The sequence below is a fragment of the Vidua macroura genome, chromosome 6, assembly GCF_024509145.1.
Source record: "Vidua macroura isolate BioBank_ID:100142 chromosome 6, ASM2450914v1, whole genome shotgun sequence".
Lineage (NCBI taxonomy): Eukaryota > Metazoa > Chordata > Aves > Passeriformes > Viduidae > Vidua > Vidua macroura.
The window spans coordinates 56036987-56052358 of NC_071576.1; the positions used below are offsets into that span (position 1 = coordinate 56036987).

Sequence of the window (15372 nt, forward strand, 5' to 3'; positions counted from 1 at the left end):
TGGAATGTCACGTGCAGGGGTTGATGGACACATCTGGGACAGGGTTTGGGAGCAATGTCACTGTGTCCCAAATGCCAGGTATGGATCACCCCAGCAGCCAGTGATGCCCCCCCCTACCTGCTCCTGCCTGCTCCCTGTTCCAGATTCCCTAATCCAGGATGGACACTTGGATGTTTAAAGCCAAAAAACCTGAAACCTCTCCCAGAAAACATGACTTTCCTTCTGGAATCCATATGGAAAGAGCCCTGTGGGAAGCAGAAACACCTGGAAGCAAAGCAAAATGTTGACTTTTGGTATTTTTATGGGGATATAAAGTTTGTCCCAGGAAGCAGCAAGTTTCTTTGGAGAGCTTTTCTCTATCGTAATCTATTTTCTTTGGAAAAACACTCATGGATTTTGGGGTTGGAAAAAGAATTTTGGTTCCACCAGGCTCATAAATTTTGTCCTGTGCTGGTGGGAGGGAATTTGGGAGGGTCTCACTGATCCCCCCCGAGCATCCAGTCAGGCTTCCCCCATCCAAAACTTGTCCTAGAAAATAGGAAAATGAAGATTAAAATCCAAGGAATGTGTTGTATATATCTACAAAGCCAAAAATTCCTGCAAAGAAAAGGTTGGAAAGCTCCACCACCCGGCCCTGCAGCTTCCCGGCATCTGCTTCAAAGTTTCACCTCCTCTGGAATCCGCTTCCAAAACAAATCCTGACATCCTACCTTGGGCTCCTGCCATCCCCAGCTGGACCTGGGTTTATTTAGGAAGGGGGAAAGTGCTTTTTTCACTCGCTCAGAAAGTGGGGTTTTGGGGGCTTGGGGCAGTCACGGCTGTTCTTGCCTGCAAGGCTGGAACTTCAGGAATGCTGTAGGAATCTGGAAAGGCGGATTTGGGAGGAAATCCACCGTGTAGGGTGGTTTTGGCTGGGAATGTGAGCCGTGGATAATGGTGGAGGATACCCTGGCTGCCTAAAGGCTAAAGAGGGGATCCCAGAATTTCCATGGAGGCTCAAGTGTTCCTTTCTGGGGCTGGAACGAGATCCCTGGGATTGTTACGATTGGAGTGTTGAGAGGGATGAGGCACCAGCAGGAATTAAAGGCTCTGAGGCATCAGGAATGTGATGAAGAGGCTGAATCTCATCCATGTCCATGTTTTTCCTGGAAAGCCGTGCTGCCAGATGCAGCCCTTTACAAGGCCAAGTGCATGCTTTCATCAGGGATGCGGGATGGAGGAAGGTCATGGGTGGGATGGAGGAATGCCATTGGAGCTGGGGTGGAGACGTGAGTTGCTGCTCTTTGCTCTCCAGGTCTGTTCTTCCAGCTCTTTTTTGGGATATGATTTGGGCTGGTTTAGAGGGGGTGTCCCGTTCCCTGGTGTGTGGGAGCATGGGAAGGGCACAGAATCCTGAAATGGTTTGGGACAGAAGAAGCCTTAAGGATCACCCAGTTCCACCCCCCTGCCATGGGCAGGGACACCTCCCACTAGCCCAGGTTGTTCCAAGCCAGCTCCAGGGCTGGAAGCCACTCCCGAGCTCTGGAAGTGCGGCGCTTCCAAACGCGGCCTCTCGGCTCCCTCTAGAGCCAGAGAGAAGGAAAAAACTTCCAGAAGTTGCTCCACCTGCTCCTAAAATCGTCATCTGGAGGGTCCCGTCCTTTCCCAGGCAGAGAGCGAGGTGTTGGGGTAATGCCAGAATCCTGGACCTAAAAATTCCCATTCCACCAAGAAATTCCTACCTTGTACACATCAGACATCCAGGAAACCTGGGGGGGTCCTTCAGGTCGGCATGGGGTATCCCAATGCTCCTGGAGAAAAGGACATGGCTGTTTTCTGGGAGGAAGGAGGGATGGAGGCAGGAAGGGGCCTCTGAATCCCCCAGGATCCCCTCGCCATGTGTGGTGGCTCCATTCCCAGCCTGAGCTCCCATTTCCCATCATAAATAACAGCATCTCCTTTCCCTCTGGCTCCCAACGGAGATGGCCAGGGATCCCTGAATCCCTTCTGTGTGTCCTCATTGGGGACAAATCCACAGGGAGGGAGAATTCCCAGAAATGGCAATAAAGGAGCTTCCTTGATAACAGGGCTTATAAAGTTTCCTGTCTCAGTGTGGGATTTTCCTGGCAAGTGAGCAGGGTTAGGTTATGAACACCTCGTTAGGTACCAAGCTAATTACAAGAGTGTTTCCCAAGCAAAGCATCCACAATTTGGGATGGAAAGGGGGTCTTGGAGCATCCCAAGGGAAAAGCATCCAACCCTTCCCAAGGCTGCAGAGCCCAGGGAGGGCTTCCCTGTCCCTCCCTCCCTCTTCCTATGCAGGATTTTGGGAGCCTCCGTTGGCAAAGCCGCCTTGTTGAGCAAGAGGGCCCTGACGAGAATTCCATGAGCGAGCTTCCCGCAGGGAGCAAAGGGCAGCAGGAGTGTGTCCCTGCCAGGCCAGCACCTCCCGGGGATTTTGGACAGCAAAGGGACCGTGGTGAGGAGGAAGAGGAGGAGGAAGGCATCTGGGAATTCCTTCAGCTTCTTGGGCTTGTTCCCAGGCCATGGCAGCCACCACGGTGACCGACGCCGGCAGCGTGAGGATCATCACGGAGGTGATCCCGGCCACGGATCCCCGGGCGGCCCAGCTGGCCTCAGGCTCCCAGGCACCTGCCAGGACCTCGTTCCAAACACAAAGCTTCCGGAGGGCTCATCCCAAGGTGTTGGGGGTGAGACATGGCCTTGCAGGGGCTCAGCAGGGATTGGGGATCCGCAGGGATTGTCCTGCTGGATGTTCTCCCTGGCTGGGTGGAGAGGATGTTGGGACAGGTGTCTCTCCCAGTCCATTCCCAGCACTGTGATGTGGGATTGGGGTGGGATGGGTCACAAAGTAATGGAATCGGGATCCCTCTTCCTCATCCTTCCCCAGACCATCCACATCTTCACTGGAATTGTCCACATCTGCTTTGGGATCATCCTGACACTGTCGGAGCACAGGAAGCCTTCCCTCCCTGTGGCCAGCGGGATCCTCTTCTGGCTGGGGATCCTGGTAAGTTGGGACGAGGACGTGGCAATCTTAGGGAATCCTGGTGGACTGGGGACAATATCCCAGGGTCACCACGTCTCCGCTGACCACTCCCCCCCCCCCATTCTGGGGTGTTTGTGCATTCCTGAACCCCAGTTCCCAGCTGGAGAGACACCAGGAAGGGTGCCAGGGAAGGGTGCCTTGCTGCTGACACCAATTCCTGCTGTTTTCCAAGTAGCTCCTGGTCTCGGGCTCGTTGCTGGTGGAAAGTGAAAGGAGAGACAGCCCTGTGCTGGTAAGATCCAGGCTGGGAGGGACAAGATGTCCCCCCATTCCTTATGTCTCTTCCAGCAGCTGCCAGGACCCTTCCACAGCCTGGATTCATCCCACAGGATCCACAGGCCAGTCTCCCCCTTGGGAAGCGCCCAGCTCTCCCACATGGAGCACAGGATGGGGGTCAGGGTCACTGTGGGATGAGGGGGATGAAAGGTCCAGGAGACCCTCATGGCTTTGGAATCACTGTGGGATGAGGGGGATGAAAGGTCCAGGAGACCCTAATGGCTTTGGAATCACTGTGGGATGAGGGGGATGAAAGGTCCAGGAGACCCTCATGGCTTTGGAATCACTGTGGGATGAGTGGGACAAAACTGGGTGGCTTCTCCAGGAGATCTCTGATCCCAGTTGAATAATCCACGTGGGAAGCAGCCCTTCCCGGGGTTCGTGTCACCGGGTGCTTCCCGCAGGTCAAGACCTGCTGTGTGGTCAATGTGGGCGTTGTCCTGGGCACGCTGGTGGCCACCGGGATCCATGGCACGGCCATCACCCGGATCATGCCCGGCTGCGAGAAGCCCGAGCCCTTCCAGACCCGCCCGGAATGGTGCCTCAACATGGAGAGCAAGGTACGGACACCCGGGATTGCACGGGGGAATCCCAGTCTCTGGGTGGGTTGTTCAAGCATCCAGGTCCCGTTCGGGTGGTGGATCCCGGGATATTCCCGTTCTCCTCCTCCTTGCAGATGCTGAGCAACGCGCTGGATTCCACCTTGGTGCTCCTCGGCCTCCTGGAATTCTGCGCGGCCGTGGCGGTTCTGGCGTTCGGATACGACACGGTCCGGCAGCACACATACACGCAGCTGGTGAGGGAGGTGGGATCCACGGGAATCCCTGGAATGCTCATCCACTCCGTCCTTCTTCCGAAGAGCCGCCCCAATCCGGGCGTTCCCGTGTCCCTCGCAGAGATTTCCCTGGATTTCCCTGTTTTTGCTTTCCCAGGCGCTGTAGCCACGGCCAAGCCCCGCACGTGGTGCCGCATCCCGAGGGGGGCTCCCCGCTACTGGAGCCCCCTGGGATGCCCTCAGCGTGTTCGGCCCCCAATAAAGGCCTCTCCCCCAGCCCAGCCCGCACGTGTCTCCGGGGGTTACTCGGGGTACGGGGGGCCTCGCTCCGGGTGTGTTTGGGGGAGTTCGGGGGGTCCCAGTACCGGCGGCCACGGTGGTGGGCGGTGCTGCCCGGCACAAAGATGGCGGCCTTACCCGGTACAAAGATGGCGGCCACCGCCGTGCGCGGAGGGCGTTGCCCAATACAAAAATGGCGGCCAGGGAGGCGCTCTGGCTTCGCGCTCCCGCGGGGATCTGTGTTGTGACGTCATCTCTCTACGACGCCGCGGGGCCGCGTGGATCATGGAGGGGGAGAACGGGGGGACCCCGGGATCGGGACCGGGAGCGACCCCCGAGGGGCCCGGCGGGGCCGCCTCGGCTCCGGCCGCGGCTCGGCGGCGGCGGAAAGGCGGCAAGAAGCGGCAGGAGGCGGTGGTAGCCATCCCGCGGGGCAAGCCCAAGTCGGGACGCGTGTGGAAGGATCCCGGGAAGAAGAGGTGGGAAGAGAGGCGGGGACCTGGGGGGCTCTGGGCTCCAGAAGGGCTGTTTGAGGAGTCATGAGGTCTGGGGGAGTTTTGAGGGGGACAGGATTGTTTGGGGGCCACTCGGGGGCTATGTGAGGGTGTTCCAGAGTTTTAGGAAGGATCCAGAGAAGACAGGGATAACTTGGAGGGGATGTCGGGGAGCTGAGGATGCCGTGGGATGCTCCGAGGTTGGCGGAGTTTCACGGAATTCTGGAGAGGAGCGGGAGTGGCCCCGGCTGCATGCCGGGGTTTTTGAGGATCCAACACCTCCCGTGTGCCCACGCAGGTTCTCCCACATGATCCAGGACAAGGCGCTCCGCAGCTCCTGGGCACGGAAGATGAAGGAGAGGCAGGAGAGGAAGCTGGTCCGGGATCTGGCACGGCAGCTGGAGGAAGCCAAGCAGAGGGAGAAAGAGGTAACGGGGCTCGGGAGCTGGAGAGTTCCCGTCTATGCCCAAGCACAGTCCCGTGGCTCTGCCCTCTTCCCGGGCCTCAGAGCTGTGGCAGAGCCCGGGAAAAGGGCAGCTGGGATGGAGAATTCCCTGTCCTGGTGCCAAATCCAGTCACTGACGGTCACATGCTCCAAGTCACTGACTCGGAATAAACTCCCTGGGTCAATTGCAGCCTTGCCCGGGGTGGAAAAGCTGCTGGAATGACAGATTTCACACTTGGCTGGGCATTGGCTGGTTTGGGTTTAATCCCAGGGGAAGTGATCCGCAGGGAATGTTGTGGTGCTGCTCCCACAGGAAAAGAAGCGGCGGCGGGAGGAAAACCTGAAGCGGCGCCTGGAAAACGAGCGGAAAGCCGAGATTGTCCAAGTGGTGAGTCCCCTGGGCTGGCTGGGAACAGCCCTGGGAGCACCCCACAGCCTCCAGCCCCCATGGATCAGCCTCCACTTTGCTCCAGTTCCTCTCCCTGTCTCCGTCTTTGGAGGATCCTGGGAGGACTGGGAGATTCCCAGTAAAGCCAGGCACACTGGAAGTGTGTCCCCCATGTTCTCCCAAGCTTGGGAACACCAGAACTGAAGGATAATGGGGTGGTGGAGCGAGGAAAATGCTGCATTGGTGGGGATCCATGTGGGGAAATCATGGCTTTTCCATTGGGAAGAGACGTGGGAGCTTGGGGTGGGTGTGGTGAAGACCTCACTTGTGGGTGAGGATGGGGTGCGTTTTGGGATAAATCCCCTCCTAGATCCTGAATCCTTGGTGGTGGGAGCCATCCATGCCCATCCTGCCTCATTCCCACACTCTGCTCCATTCCTGGAAATGCTCCAGGACAGGGCTTGGAGCAAGCTGCACTAGTGGAAAGTGTCCCTGCCCATGGCCAGGGGGGGAACTGGATCTTCCCTAATGTCCCTTCCAACCCAAACGGTTCCAGGACCCGTTGATTCCATGAGATCTCCTCTCTTTTCCCATTTCCCAGATCCGGAACCCCCTGAAGCTCAAGAGGGCCAAGAAGAAGCAGCTGAGGCGGGTGGAAAAGCGGGATACGCTGGCCCTGCTCCAGAAGACGCCCGTGAGACGCAGCACGGCCACGGAATGAGGCAGGATTTGGGATACTGCCACCAGGATCCTGCTCCTTCCCAGGGCTTTTTCCTCAGCTTGCCAGGCAGGAATGGCTGGCAGGACCCTCGGTGTTGGACAAACAACAGGACAGAGCTGAGGGGGTGCATTCCACAGGCAGCAGCTGCTGGATCTCTAGTCCCTGTGGAATCAGGATGTGGCCGGTGCCAGAGGCTGGAACAGAACTTTGCTTTCCCAAATTTGCCTTTTCCTTATAAAAATGAATAGGAACTGAGAAAGATTTGCCTCCGGTGGCTCTGGGAACTGGTGGCTCCAGCTGGGGCCTTCCCTAAGGCATTCCTGGGATTGGAGTGTGCCTTGGCTCCTCATTCCTTGCAGTTCCCTTTCTCCAAAGAGGGAATTCCCGTTGGGAATGAGCCCTGGAACCTGTCAGCAAGGAAGGGGGCACGGTGTCACACACCCTCCTGTGGGGGGCAACGCTGGGAATTCAGTGGGGGCTGGAAGTTGGAAATCCACGTGGATTTCTTAACATTCCCAGTTTTTCTTGGTCTCTGAACACCCCTTCCTGCATTCCTGGGGAGGGATGTGGCTGTGAGCTGGGATGGAGGGGATGGGGGAACAAAGGGGTGCACTGGGTGGAAAATGGGACTGCAGGAATCCGTGTGAAACCCTGGGATGGGAATGTAGGGCCCTGGAGCTTCATCCTGCAGTGACAGTTTTGGGGGGGGGAATTGGAATGGGGTGTGTCCCATCTGTGTCCAGGATGGGGGGGGTGGGTGCCACAGGGAAAGTGGGGACTGGCAGGAATTTCAGGGTGCGGCCGGTGCCAGGCAGGCACGGGGTCACAGGGCAGGAGGGCTCTGCCCTCGACATTCCCGGGTTAATGATTTCCAAGGAATCCTCGAGCCTCTCCCTCTGCAGAGCCCACGGCCCAGGCTTTGCCCAGCGGGGTAAGAAGGGGAAGCTCTGGCCCTTAGGGGCCGATTTCCTGGTGGGACGGATGTGGGAGAACCGCGTGTCTCCTCCCAGGGCTGGACTGGGGCCAACATCCCTGTTCCCAGCCTGCTGTGCTGCACGGAGGGGAGCGGGGTGCACACCACACGGGACTGGGGGGCTCGGAGCCTCTGGATCCCCACCCTGCTCGGGCTCCAGAGTGGGGAGGAGGATAAGGAGGGGGGGAGGGTGGGTGCTGGGAATGCCGGGGCTGGGAGACACATGGAAAAGGGGTGTCCCGGCTGCCAGGTGAGTTTTGGAGCGGAGGTTTGGGGTCAGAGGGTGGGAGGTGGTGAGGAAGGGAGGGGATGGGGACAGGGAAGCAGAGGACTGGGATCATGGAAGGAGGGGACCAGGGTAGGAGGGGACAAGGGACCATGAGGGGATGGGGACACGGGAAAGAGGGATAGGGACAGGGAAGGAGGGATGCCAGCAAAACTATCTGGACCACAAACTCCATCCTGGGGGTCTCCTGTGAGGATCCCTGGGGACAGGACCCTGCTACCAGCCCCCTCCTGGGCGTGGCAATCCCTGTGGGACACTCGGGGCGATTCCCATTCCCAGGTGCACCATGGTGGAGGTGACAGTGACACCGCAGTCCTCGCTGGCCGACCGACCAGTGCAGATCCGGGTGCGGGGACTGTCCCCATCCCAACTTGTCACCCTGCGGGCATGGCTGAAGGACGAGCAGGGCGAGTGCTTCCAATCCCGCGCCTTTTTCCGCGCTGACGAAGCCGGAGAGGTGGATCCCGGGCTCCATGCCGCCCTGGGGGGCAGCTACTCTGGGGTCTGGCCCATGGGGCTCTTCTGGTTCCTGCAGCCTGACACCCTTTTCCGACGGCTGGTCAAGCGGGATGTGGCCGGCAGCCCCTTCCGTGTCCGGCTGGAAGTGTTCGATGGTCTCAGCATGGGCACGGATCCCCGGGAGCAGCCGCTGGGATCCTGCGAGGCCGAGCGCTGGTACGTGGGCCCCGGAGTGCAGCGGGTGCCCATCCGTGAGGGAAGGGTCCGTGGCGCCCTGTTCCTGCCTCCTGGTGAGCACCGGGGAGCGGGGAATTCCGGGATATCAAACCTTGGGACTTGCAGGATGCTTGTTCTTGGGAGCCCTTTGGTGCCCAACCTTGGGACCCCTGGGATACCCAGCCAGTATTCCCTTGGGATATTGAACCTTGGGAGCCTCGGATACTGATACTGAACCTTGGGATCCTGGGGATGCCAAACATCGGGACCCCTGGGAAATAACACTGGGACTCCTGGGATGCTAAACCATAATATTCCTGGGTTGTCCAGCCCTGGAAGCCCTGGGATAACAAACCTCAGGGTCCCTGGGATACCCAAAGCTGGGATTCTTTGGTTGTCCAGCCTTGGGATCCTTGAGATATCAAACCAGCCTCAGGACCCCCAGGATACTGGACCTTGTGCCCCCTGGGATGCCCAACCATGGAACCTCCAGGATGCAGGACAGCACTGGTGGTTCCCCATCCCTGACATTCTCCCTGTCTTCCCACAGGTCCGGGCCCCTTCCCCGGGGTCATTGACCTGTTTGGGGGTGCGGGGGGGCTGATCGAGTTCCGGGCAGGGCTCTTGGCCAGCCGGGGCTTTGCCGTGCTGGCCCTCGCCTTCTTCGCCTACGACGACCTGCCCCGAGTCCTGGCCCAGCTGGACCTGGAATATTTCGAGGAAGCGGCAGAGCTGCTCCTCCGGCATCCCAAGGTGAGTCCTGGAGTGTCATCCTGGTGAGCAGGATGTCCAGGTGACCAGGGGTAATGTTCCAGGGTTGTCCCGAGTGCCAGGAATGTCCCAGGGACTGGGGGATCTCCCATGAGGATGCCCTTGTCCCGGCACCCAGGGATGTCCCAGTAAATGTATTATCCCTGTGTATTATCCCAGCTGGCTCCATTTCCTCTTGCTTCAGGTCCGAGGCCCCGGCCTGGGTGTGGTGGGCGTCTCCAAAGGTGCAGAGGTGGCCTTGGCCATGGCCACCTTCCTGCCACAGGTGGTGGCCACGGTGTGGATCAATGGCACAAGCTTCCTGTATGGAAACCCGCTGCTCTATAAGGAGCTCCGCATCCCTGCCATTCCCTACTACACCGAGCGCGTCCTGTTCACCGAGGTGGGAGCCATGGACAACTCAGCCATTTTCGCTGACCCCCGGGATCCCGCCTACCGCGCCTCGGCCATCCCGGTGGAGAAGATCCGGGGAAAGGTATTGTTTGTGGTGGGAGAGGCCGACCGGAGCTTCAACAGCAAGTTCTTTGCCGAGCTGGCCCTGGCGCGGATGCCGCCGGAGAGTGGCCGGATCCTGTCCTATCCCGGCGCCGGGCACCTGATCGAGCCCCCCGGATCCCCCCTGTGCAGCAACTCCAGCATCCGGGGCACTCCCAAGCCGGTGGCGTGGGGGGGAGAGCCCCAGCCCCATGCCCGGGCCCAGGAGCATTCCTGGCAGGAGATCCTGCAGTTCTTGGAGCTCCATCTGGGGTCGGTTGCTGCCATGAAGCTGTGAGGGGTGGGGAAAAGGGCTTGGGATCACCGGGATTGTCACTGCGGGGAATAAAGTGTCACTGGTGGCTCCTGCCTGTGCTCCTGGGAGATGATGCGTGGGACAAAGGTTGGACACAGATTTAGGAGATATTTGGGAGATACATCAGATATATATTGGATACACGTGTGATATACATCGGATATATAGAGGATATATATTGGACATGTGGGATAGATCTATTGGATATATATCAGATATATATTGGACATATATATAGGATATATATTGGATACATATGGAACATATATAGGATACAGAACAGACAGCTCAGACATATATTGGACATATATAGCACATATATAAAACATATATATATATATATATATATATATATATATATATATATGTATCTAGGACATATATGGGGCACATATAGAACATATATTGGCCAATATCAGCCCAGTTGTGGCTCTAGGGACACACTGCAGCTGCCGTCACTTCCAGAGGAGGTTTGAAGGAATCACATCCAGCCCCTGGCTCCTCACACTCTCCCACCAGGATCCCTGTGCTCCTGGGAGCTGGCGTGACCCCATTCCCACACCCAGGGCATGGGACAGGGAGTGGCCGTGACCGTCACTCCGGGAAGGGTGGGGAGAGGTGTTGCGGTTTAATCCACAGTAAAGATAAATCCCAGAAGGGAAACTTTAGGGAAAGGTAGGCAGAGGGAATGCACATGGAGGACTTTGGATCTGTCTGAGGGACAGGGCACAACCAGGTTGCAGCAGGGATTTGGGATAACTGGCTGATTCCCTGTCCCTCAGACGTCACTGGGCCATGCCACTGAGTCCCCTGGTCCCGTGGCTATTCCAGGAGTGGTGTGTCCAGAGGTCACCACTGTCCCCACTAGCTCTGGGAAGGTGGGCACACACCAGCCTTCTCCTTTCCCCCTGGATAACTTGATCCAGCTGGGCATCCCGCCTGGCACCAGTTCCATTCCCTGTTCACTGGGACAGCCTCCAAGTGTGGGATAAGCTTGGTTTGTCCCTGGTCACTGTGACACAGCCACAGGAGGTGACCACAGGGCTGGGGCACTGAGGTCACCAGCAGCACGGGAGCGAGGAGCCCTGGGCAGGGCTCATCCCATGGGGTCAGCTGATCCTGATCCCCCCCACCCCCTCATCCCAGCCATCCGGATATAAATCCACACCGCAGAGCCCCGTGCTCCGTCTGTGTCACTGCCATGGGACAGAGCTGCTCCTTTCTTCTGCTCCTCTTCCTCCTGTCCCCGTGGCCCAGAGCCACCGTGGCACTCCTGCAGTACCGCCATGACTGCGGAGAGTTGGGAATGCAGCTCCTGGTCTTCCCGCCCCACGGCCGTACTGTCCGCTTCAAGGTTCTGGGTGAGTGAGGGGACTCCCTGGATTCCCCTGGGGTGTTGGATTTCTTTGGGATTCCCCTCAATCTCAAAGTGTTCCATGGTGATGGTATCCCAATGGGATGAGCCCAAGGGCTTGGATGAGCTGTTGCTGCTGCCTGGGGGGTTTCCATGCACATGGATGTGTCACTCGCCCGTGTCCATGATGTCCCCCCAGACGAGTTTGGCTCCCGCTTTGACGTGGCCAACTGCTCCATCTGCCTCCACTGGCTGAATTCCAGGGAGGATGGCTCCGTCATCTTCTCCTCTGGCTACAAGGGCTGCCATGTCCTGTTCAAGGTGACGCTCCTGTCCCCTCTGCGGTCCCCTCCAGCAGGATGGGGGTGACTGTCCCTTGTGTCCCCCCGCAGGAGAACCACTACGTCCTGCGGGTGCAGCTGGAGGAGCTGCTGTCCAGCGGGATCCCGGTCACCTCCTACGAGATCAACATGACCTGCCCCAAGCCAGGTGGCTCTGAGATGCTCCCAGATGGAAACCGGGAGACGAGCCGGGACAGCGGAGTCCTGATCTCCCACACTGGCCTGCACCAGGTCTCTGAGTCCTCCCTTACCCTTACGGGATCCCACTATACATCCCAAGATCACTTGGAGCAGGTCCACACCGTGGGACACTACCAGCCCAGCTCAGTGCTTCCTGGGATCCAGCACCATTCCAGTCCAGCCCACTCGGGGCTTCTGTCCCAGCCTGCTGGGGCTCATCCTGACACCCAAATCCAGGGAAGCTTCTTCCGCCCAGCAGTGCAGCCCCCCCAGCCTGGGGGGCAGAGCCAGCCAGGGATCCTTCGTCCAGTGCTTGTATCTCAAAACCATCCCAGTTTGGCGCATCACGGGGGTCAGACCCAGCCAGGGCACCTGCGTCCAGGGTCTGTATCCCTAAACCAGCCTGGGATGGTGCATCATGGGGGCCAAAACCAACCAGGGATTCGCCCAGGGTCTGTATCCCTAAACCAGCCTGGGATGGTGCATCATGGGGGCCAAAACCAACCAGGGATTCGCCCAGGGTCTGTATCCCAAAACCAGCCTGGGGCTCAAAACCAACCGGGGCAACTCCACCCAGGGTTTGTATACCAAAACCAGCCTGGGGGTCAAAACCAGCCAGGGATTCGCCCAGGGTCTGTATCCCAAAACCAGCCTGGGGCTCAAAACCAACCAGGGCAACTCCACCCAGGGTTTGTATACCAAAACCAGCCTGGGGGTCAAAACCAACCAGGGATTCGCCCAGGGTCTGTATCCCAAAATCAGCCTGGGATGGTGCATCACGGGGGTCAAAACCAGCCAGGGATTCGCCCAGGGTCTGTATCCCAAAACCAGCCTGGGGCTCAAAACCAACCGGGGCAACTCCGCCCAGGGTTTGTATACCAAAACCATCCTGGGGGCCAAAACCAGCCAGGGATTCGCCCAGGGTCTGTATCCCACAACCAGCCTGGCTTGACCTCCACCGGTGCCCAGACTCCAGCAGGATTCCTGCGTCCGGGAGCTCAGCCCCTAAACCAGCTAGGAATATCTCGTCCCAGTCATCACTCCAACTCCCAAACTGGGCTCCCAGGCCACACTGGGCTGCTCCATCCCGGCCATCCCAACCCAGCTTTGGTGCACCCAGGACTCTCATCCTGGCCAGGTTTCATCAGCCCTGGACTCCAGGCTGAGCCGCAGCCAGGCCTGGGACGCCCTGGGCTGCAGGCCCAGCCTGGATTGCTGCATCCTGGGATTCACTCCCAGCCCAGCCTGCTGCAGTCCACAGCGCTCTTCTACCCCTCGCCAGGGGCAGGTAAGGCAGGAGTATGGGATGCTGGGACAAAGGGAAATGGTCTCAAGGTGCTTTTCCAACCCACATTCCGTGCTATGTCCTCTCTCTGCTTCCCCCCAGGAACGCAGCTGACACGGGAGCAGTGCCAGGTGCCGGTGGGCCGGATGCCGTGCGTGGCTCCACAGGGACGGGATGCATGCCTGCAGGCGGGATGCTGCTACGACGACATGGACCGGACCACACCCTGTTATTATGGGAATACTGGTAGGACACTCGGAGGCACGTCCCAAAATCCCTCCCTGGCGCCCGGAGAGCGTGTTCAAGGTGATGGAGCCTCTCCGTGGTATCGCAGCCACCGTGCAGTGCCTGCTGGAGGGACACTTTGTCCTGGTGGTCCCACGGGGAATGGTGGCCCTGCCGTACAACCTGGACAGTGTGCGGCTGGCCAGCAGCCAGGCGGGATGTGAGCCCCGCCACGTGTCTGAGGCCTTCGTCATGTTCCGCTTCCCGGTCACCCACTGCGGCACCACCGTCCAGGTAGGGCAGGAAAACACCGGAGAACCCCCAGGTGGGCACGGTGGGGTCACTTCAGGATAGAAGTGCCCCCAGGATGCTCCCAGTCCCTCCAAAACATCAGGATAAAGAATTCACCCACATGCTGCCTCCTGCCTCAAATCCTGATCCGTGCATCCCCCAGGATGTTTCCCATTCCCGTGTTCCCTACACAGGTGATTGAGGACATGCTGATCTATGAGAACCAGCTGCTCTCCACCATCGATGTCCAGGGATCCCCCCGTGGCTCCATTACTCGGGACAGCGTCTACATGTAAGGGAAGAAGGTGGAAAAATCGAGGCAGCGAGCCTGGATTCCCCCTTGGATCAAACCAACCCTCACTCCTGCCACGTCCCTGGTGGTGTCCCCACAGCTTGGGCTGAGGGGGCTGATGGAAGATTGGGAGTCTCCCATCTTTCTCTCCCTCCTTTTCCCAGTCTCCGAGCTCGGTGCATCTATAACTCCAGCGATCTCCTTCCCTTGGGCGTGGAGGTGGCCGTGCCCCCCACAGCCGCCCCCCTGGCCATGCCGGGTCCGCTGGGGCTCCAGCTGCGGATTGCCACCGGTGAGTGGTCCCTATCCCGCTCCCCATCCCGCTCCCCATCCCACTCAAACCCTCTCAACATTCCCACAGACGAATCCTACAGCTCCTACCACGCTGTGGGTGACTTCCCCCTGGTGAGGGTGCTCCGGGACCCCATTTACGTGGAAGTCCGGCTGCTGCAGAAGACGGATCCCAATTTGGTGCTGGTGCTGCACCACTGCTGGGCCTCCCCTGGCTCCCACGCCACATCCCAGCCCCAGTGGCCCATCCTGGTGGAGGGGTGAGTGGAAAAGGATGGGAAGATGGAAGTGAAGGGACGTCACTGTGCTGACACAGCGTCCTTGTTTCCCGCCCAGGTGTCCCTTCCAAGGGGACAATTACAGGACACGGCTGATTCCAATGGGTCCGGCCTCTCCGGAGCTGCCCTTCCCGAGCCACTACCAGCGCTTTGTCATCTCCACCTTCGCCTTCGTGGAGCCCCCTGGAATGGCTGTGCTGGAGGGGGAGGTGAAGCGGATCTCCCTGAATCCACGTGTTGGGAATGCCTCAGTGTCGGGAATCTCTCATCCCAAAATCCCCAACCCCACCTCAGCACTGACCTTGCTTCTAGCTGCCCACAGTCTCTTCCTGTTGGGAAGCTCACACTGCTTTTGGGAGGTTCCTCAAGGGGAACCCTTTTTGGGGATCCCCAGGTGACACTGGCATTCCTGTGGCTCCCAGGTGTACATCTCCTGCAGCGCCTCCGTGTGCCACCTGGCCCAGCCAGAGCCCTGCCGGCCCTCCTGCCAGCTGGGAGTGCCCTCACGTGAGTCTGGGGGCCTCCAGGGATTTGGGAGACCTCTACATGTCCCCCTCTTCCCAAGCCAACCTGCTGCTCCCCACAGGAGCGCGGAGGTCTCCGGAGGACAGGAGGACAGGTGACAGCATGGGGACAGTCACATCCCAGGGATGCCTTGTCTTTCCTGAGGTTCCCAAGAGAGGGGGAACTCAGCAGAGAGGCTGAAGGGTGAGTGCCTTCTGCTCCCTAAAAACCCCTTCATCCCAAACACCCCTTCATCCTCCTAAATTATCTCCTCCCCCTCTTCCTCCTCACAGCTGCAGCCTCTACCTGGATCCTGTTGGATGTCTCTGGGAAAGCTGGAAAAATAAAACCAGTGCAAAGCACAGCTCTAAGAGTGTTTTGTCCTTGGGAGGGGAGGAAAGAGGGTCTC

General features: G+C 58.9%; 4 protein-coding genes and 1 long non-coding RNA gene across 6 annotated transcripts; 4 read left to right on the forward strand and 1 right to left on the reverse strand.

Annotated features, from left to right (window-relative positions):
* Positions 1-278: 278 nt before the first annotated feature.
* Positions 279-1793, reverse strand: LOC128809358 (uncharacterized). The gene is made up of 2 exons (XR_008437694.1): positions 1722-1793; positions 279-528 (listed from the first exon to the last, which is right to left on the reverse strand). It is a non-coding gene; the product is annotated as an uncharacterized LOC128809358 (long non-coding RNA).
* LOC128809357 (membrane-spanning 4-domains subfamily A member 15-like) lies at positions 483-4381 on the forward strand. 2 transcript variants are annotated; one of them, XM_053981251.1, is made up of 6 exons: positions 2310-2690; positions 2891-3010; positions 3225-3281; positions 3730-3885; positions 4002-4121; positions 4258-4381. In XM_053981251.1, the coding sequence occupies exons 1-6, from the start codon at positions 2526-2528 to the stop codon at positions 4264-4266; spliced, it is 627 nt and encodes a 208-aa protein (XP_053837226.1). In that variant the 5' UTR covers positions 2310-2525; the 3' UTR covers positions 4267-4381. The 2 variants fall into 2 exon arrangements, with proteins under 2 accessions (XP_053837225.1, XP_053837226.1); XM_053981250.1 differs by lacking the exons at positions 4002-4121; positions 4258-4381 and having other exon boundaries at positions 483-2690; positions 3225-3821.
* Positions 4139-6686, forward strand: CCDC86 (coiled-coil domain containing 86). The gene is made up of 4 exons (XM_053981249.1): positions 4139-4858; positions 5172-5301; positions 5632-5706; positions 6308-6686. Exons 1-4 carry the CDS (start codon positions 4155-4157, stop codon positions 6425-6427), a joined length of 1029 nt encoding a protein of 342 aa, XP_053837224.1. The 5' UTR covers positions 4139-4154; the 3' UTR covers positions 6428-6686.
* A 104-nt stretch (positions 6687-6790) lies between these two features.
* Positions 6791-9971, forward strand: LOC128808836 (acyl-coenzyme A amino acid N-acyltransferase 2-like). The gene is given in 7 exon segments (XM_053980427.1): positions 6791-6897; positions 6899-7091; positions 7094-7174; positions 7177-7358; positions 7966-8435; positions 8912-9114; positions 9317-9971. Coding segments are annotated over 7 exon segments (1794 nt in total). The 5' UTR covers positions 6791-6820; the 3' UTR covers positions 9905-9971.
* An 838-nt stretch (positions 9972-10809) lies between these two features.
* Positions 10810-15323, forward strand: ZP1 (zona pellucida glycoprotein 1). The gene is made up of 12 exons (XM_053980279.1): positions 10810-11283; positions 11476-11597; positions 11669-13085; positions 13185-13328; positions 13417-13601; positions 13793-13890; positions 14055-14182; positions 14252-14441; positions 14518-14668; positions 14882-14966; positions 15046-15167; positions 15257-15323. Exons 1-11 carry the CDS (start codon positions 11124-11126, stop codon positions 15162-15164), a joined length of 2799 nt encoding a protein of 932 aa, XP_053836254.1. The 5' UTR covers positions 10810-11123; the 3' UTR covers positions 15165-15167; positions 15257-15323.
* The last annotated feature ends 49 nt before the right edge of the window (positions 15324-15372 follow it).

Coding starts and splice junctions, on each gene's coding strand:
- LOC128809357 (XM_053981250.1), top strand. CDS start 2,526: ATGGCAGCCACCACGGTGACCGACGCCGGCAGCGTGAGGATCATCACG. Junction 2,691..2,890: donor CTCATCCCAAGGTGTTGGGG/GTGAGACATGGC, acceptor ATCCTTCCCCAG/ACCATCCACATCTTCACTGG. Junction 3,011..3,224: donor TCTTCTGGCTGGGGATCCTG/GTAAGTTGGGAC, acceptor TTTTCCAAGTAG/CTCCTGGTCTCGGGCTCGTT.
- ZP1 (XM_053980279.1), top strand. CDS start 11,124: ATGGGACAGAGCTGCTCCTTTCTTCTGCTCCTCTTCCTCCTGTCCCCG. Junction 13,086..13,184: donor CTACCCCTCGCCAGGGGCAG/GTAAGGCAGGAG, acceptor GCTTCCCCCCAG/GAACGCAGCTGACACGGGAG. Junction 14,669..14,881: donor TGGCTGTGCTGGAGGGGGAG/GTGAAGCGGATC, acceptor TGTGGCTCCCAG/GTGTACATCTCCTGCAGCGC.
- CCDC86 (XM_053981249.1), top strand. CDS start 4,155: ATGCTCATCCACTCCGTCCTTCTTCCGAAGAGCCGCCCCAATCCGGGC. Junction 4,859..5,171: donor AAGGATCCCGGGAAGAAGAG/GTGGGAAGAGAG, acceptor GTGCCCACGCAG/GTTCTCCCACATGATCCAGG. Junction 5,302..5,631: donor CCAAGCAGAGGGAGAAAGAG/GTAACGGGGCTC, acceptor CTGCTCCCACAG/GAAAAGAAGCGGCGGCGGGA.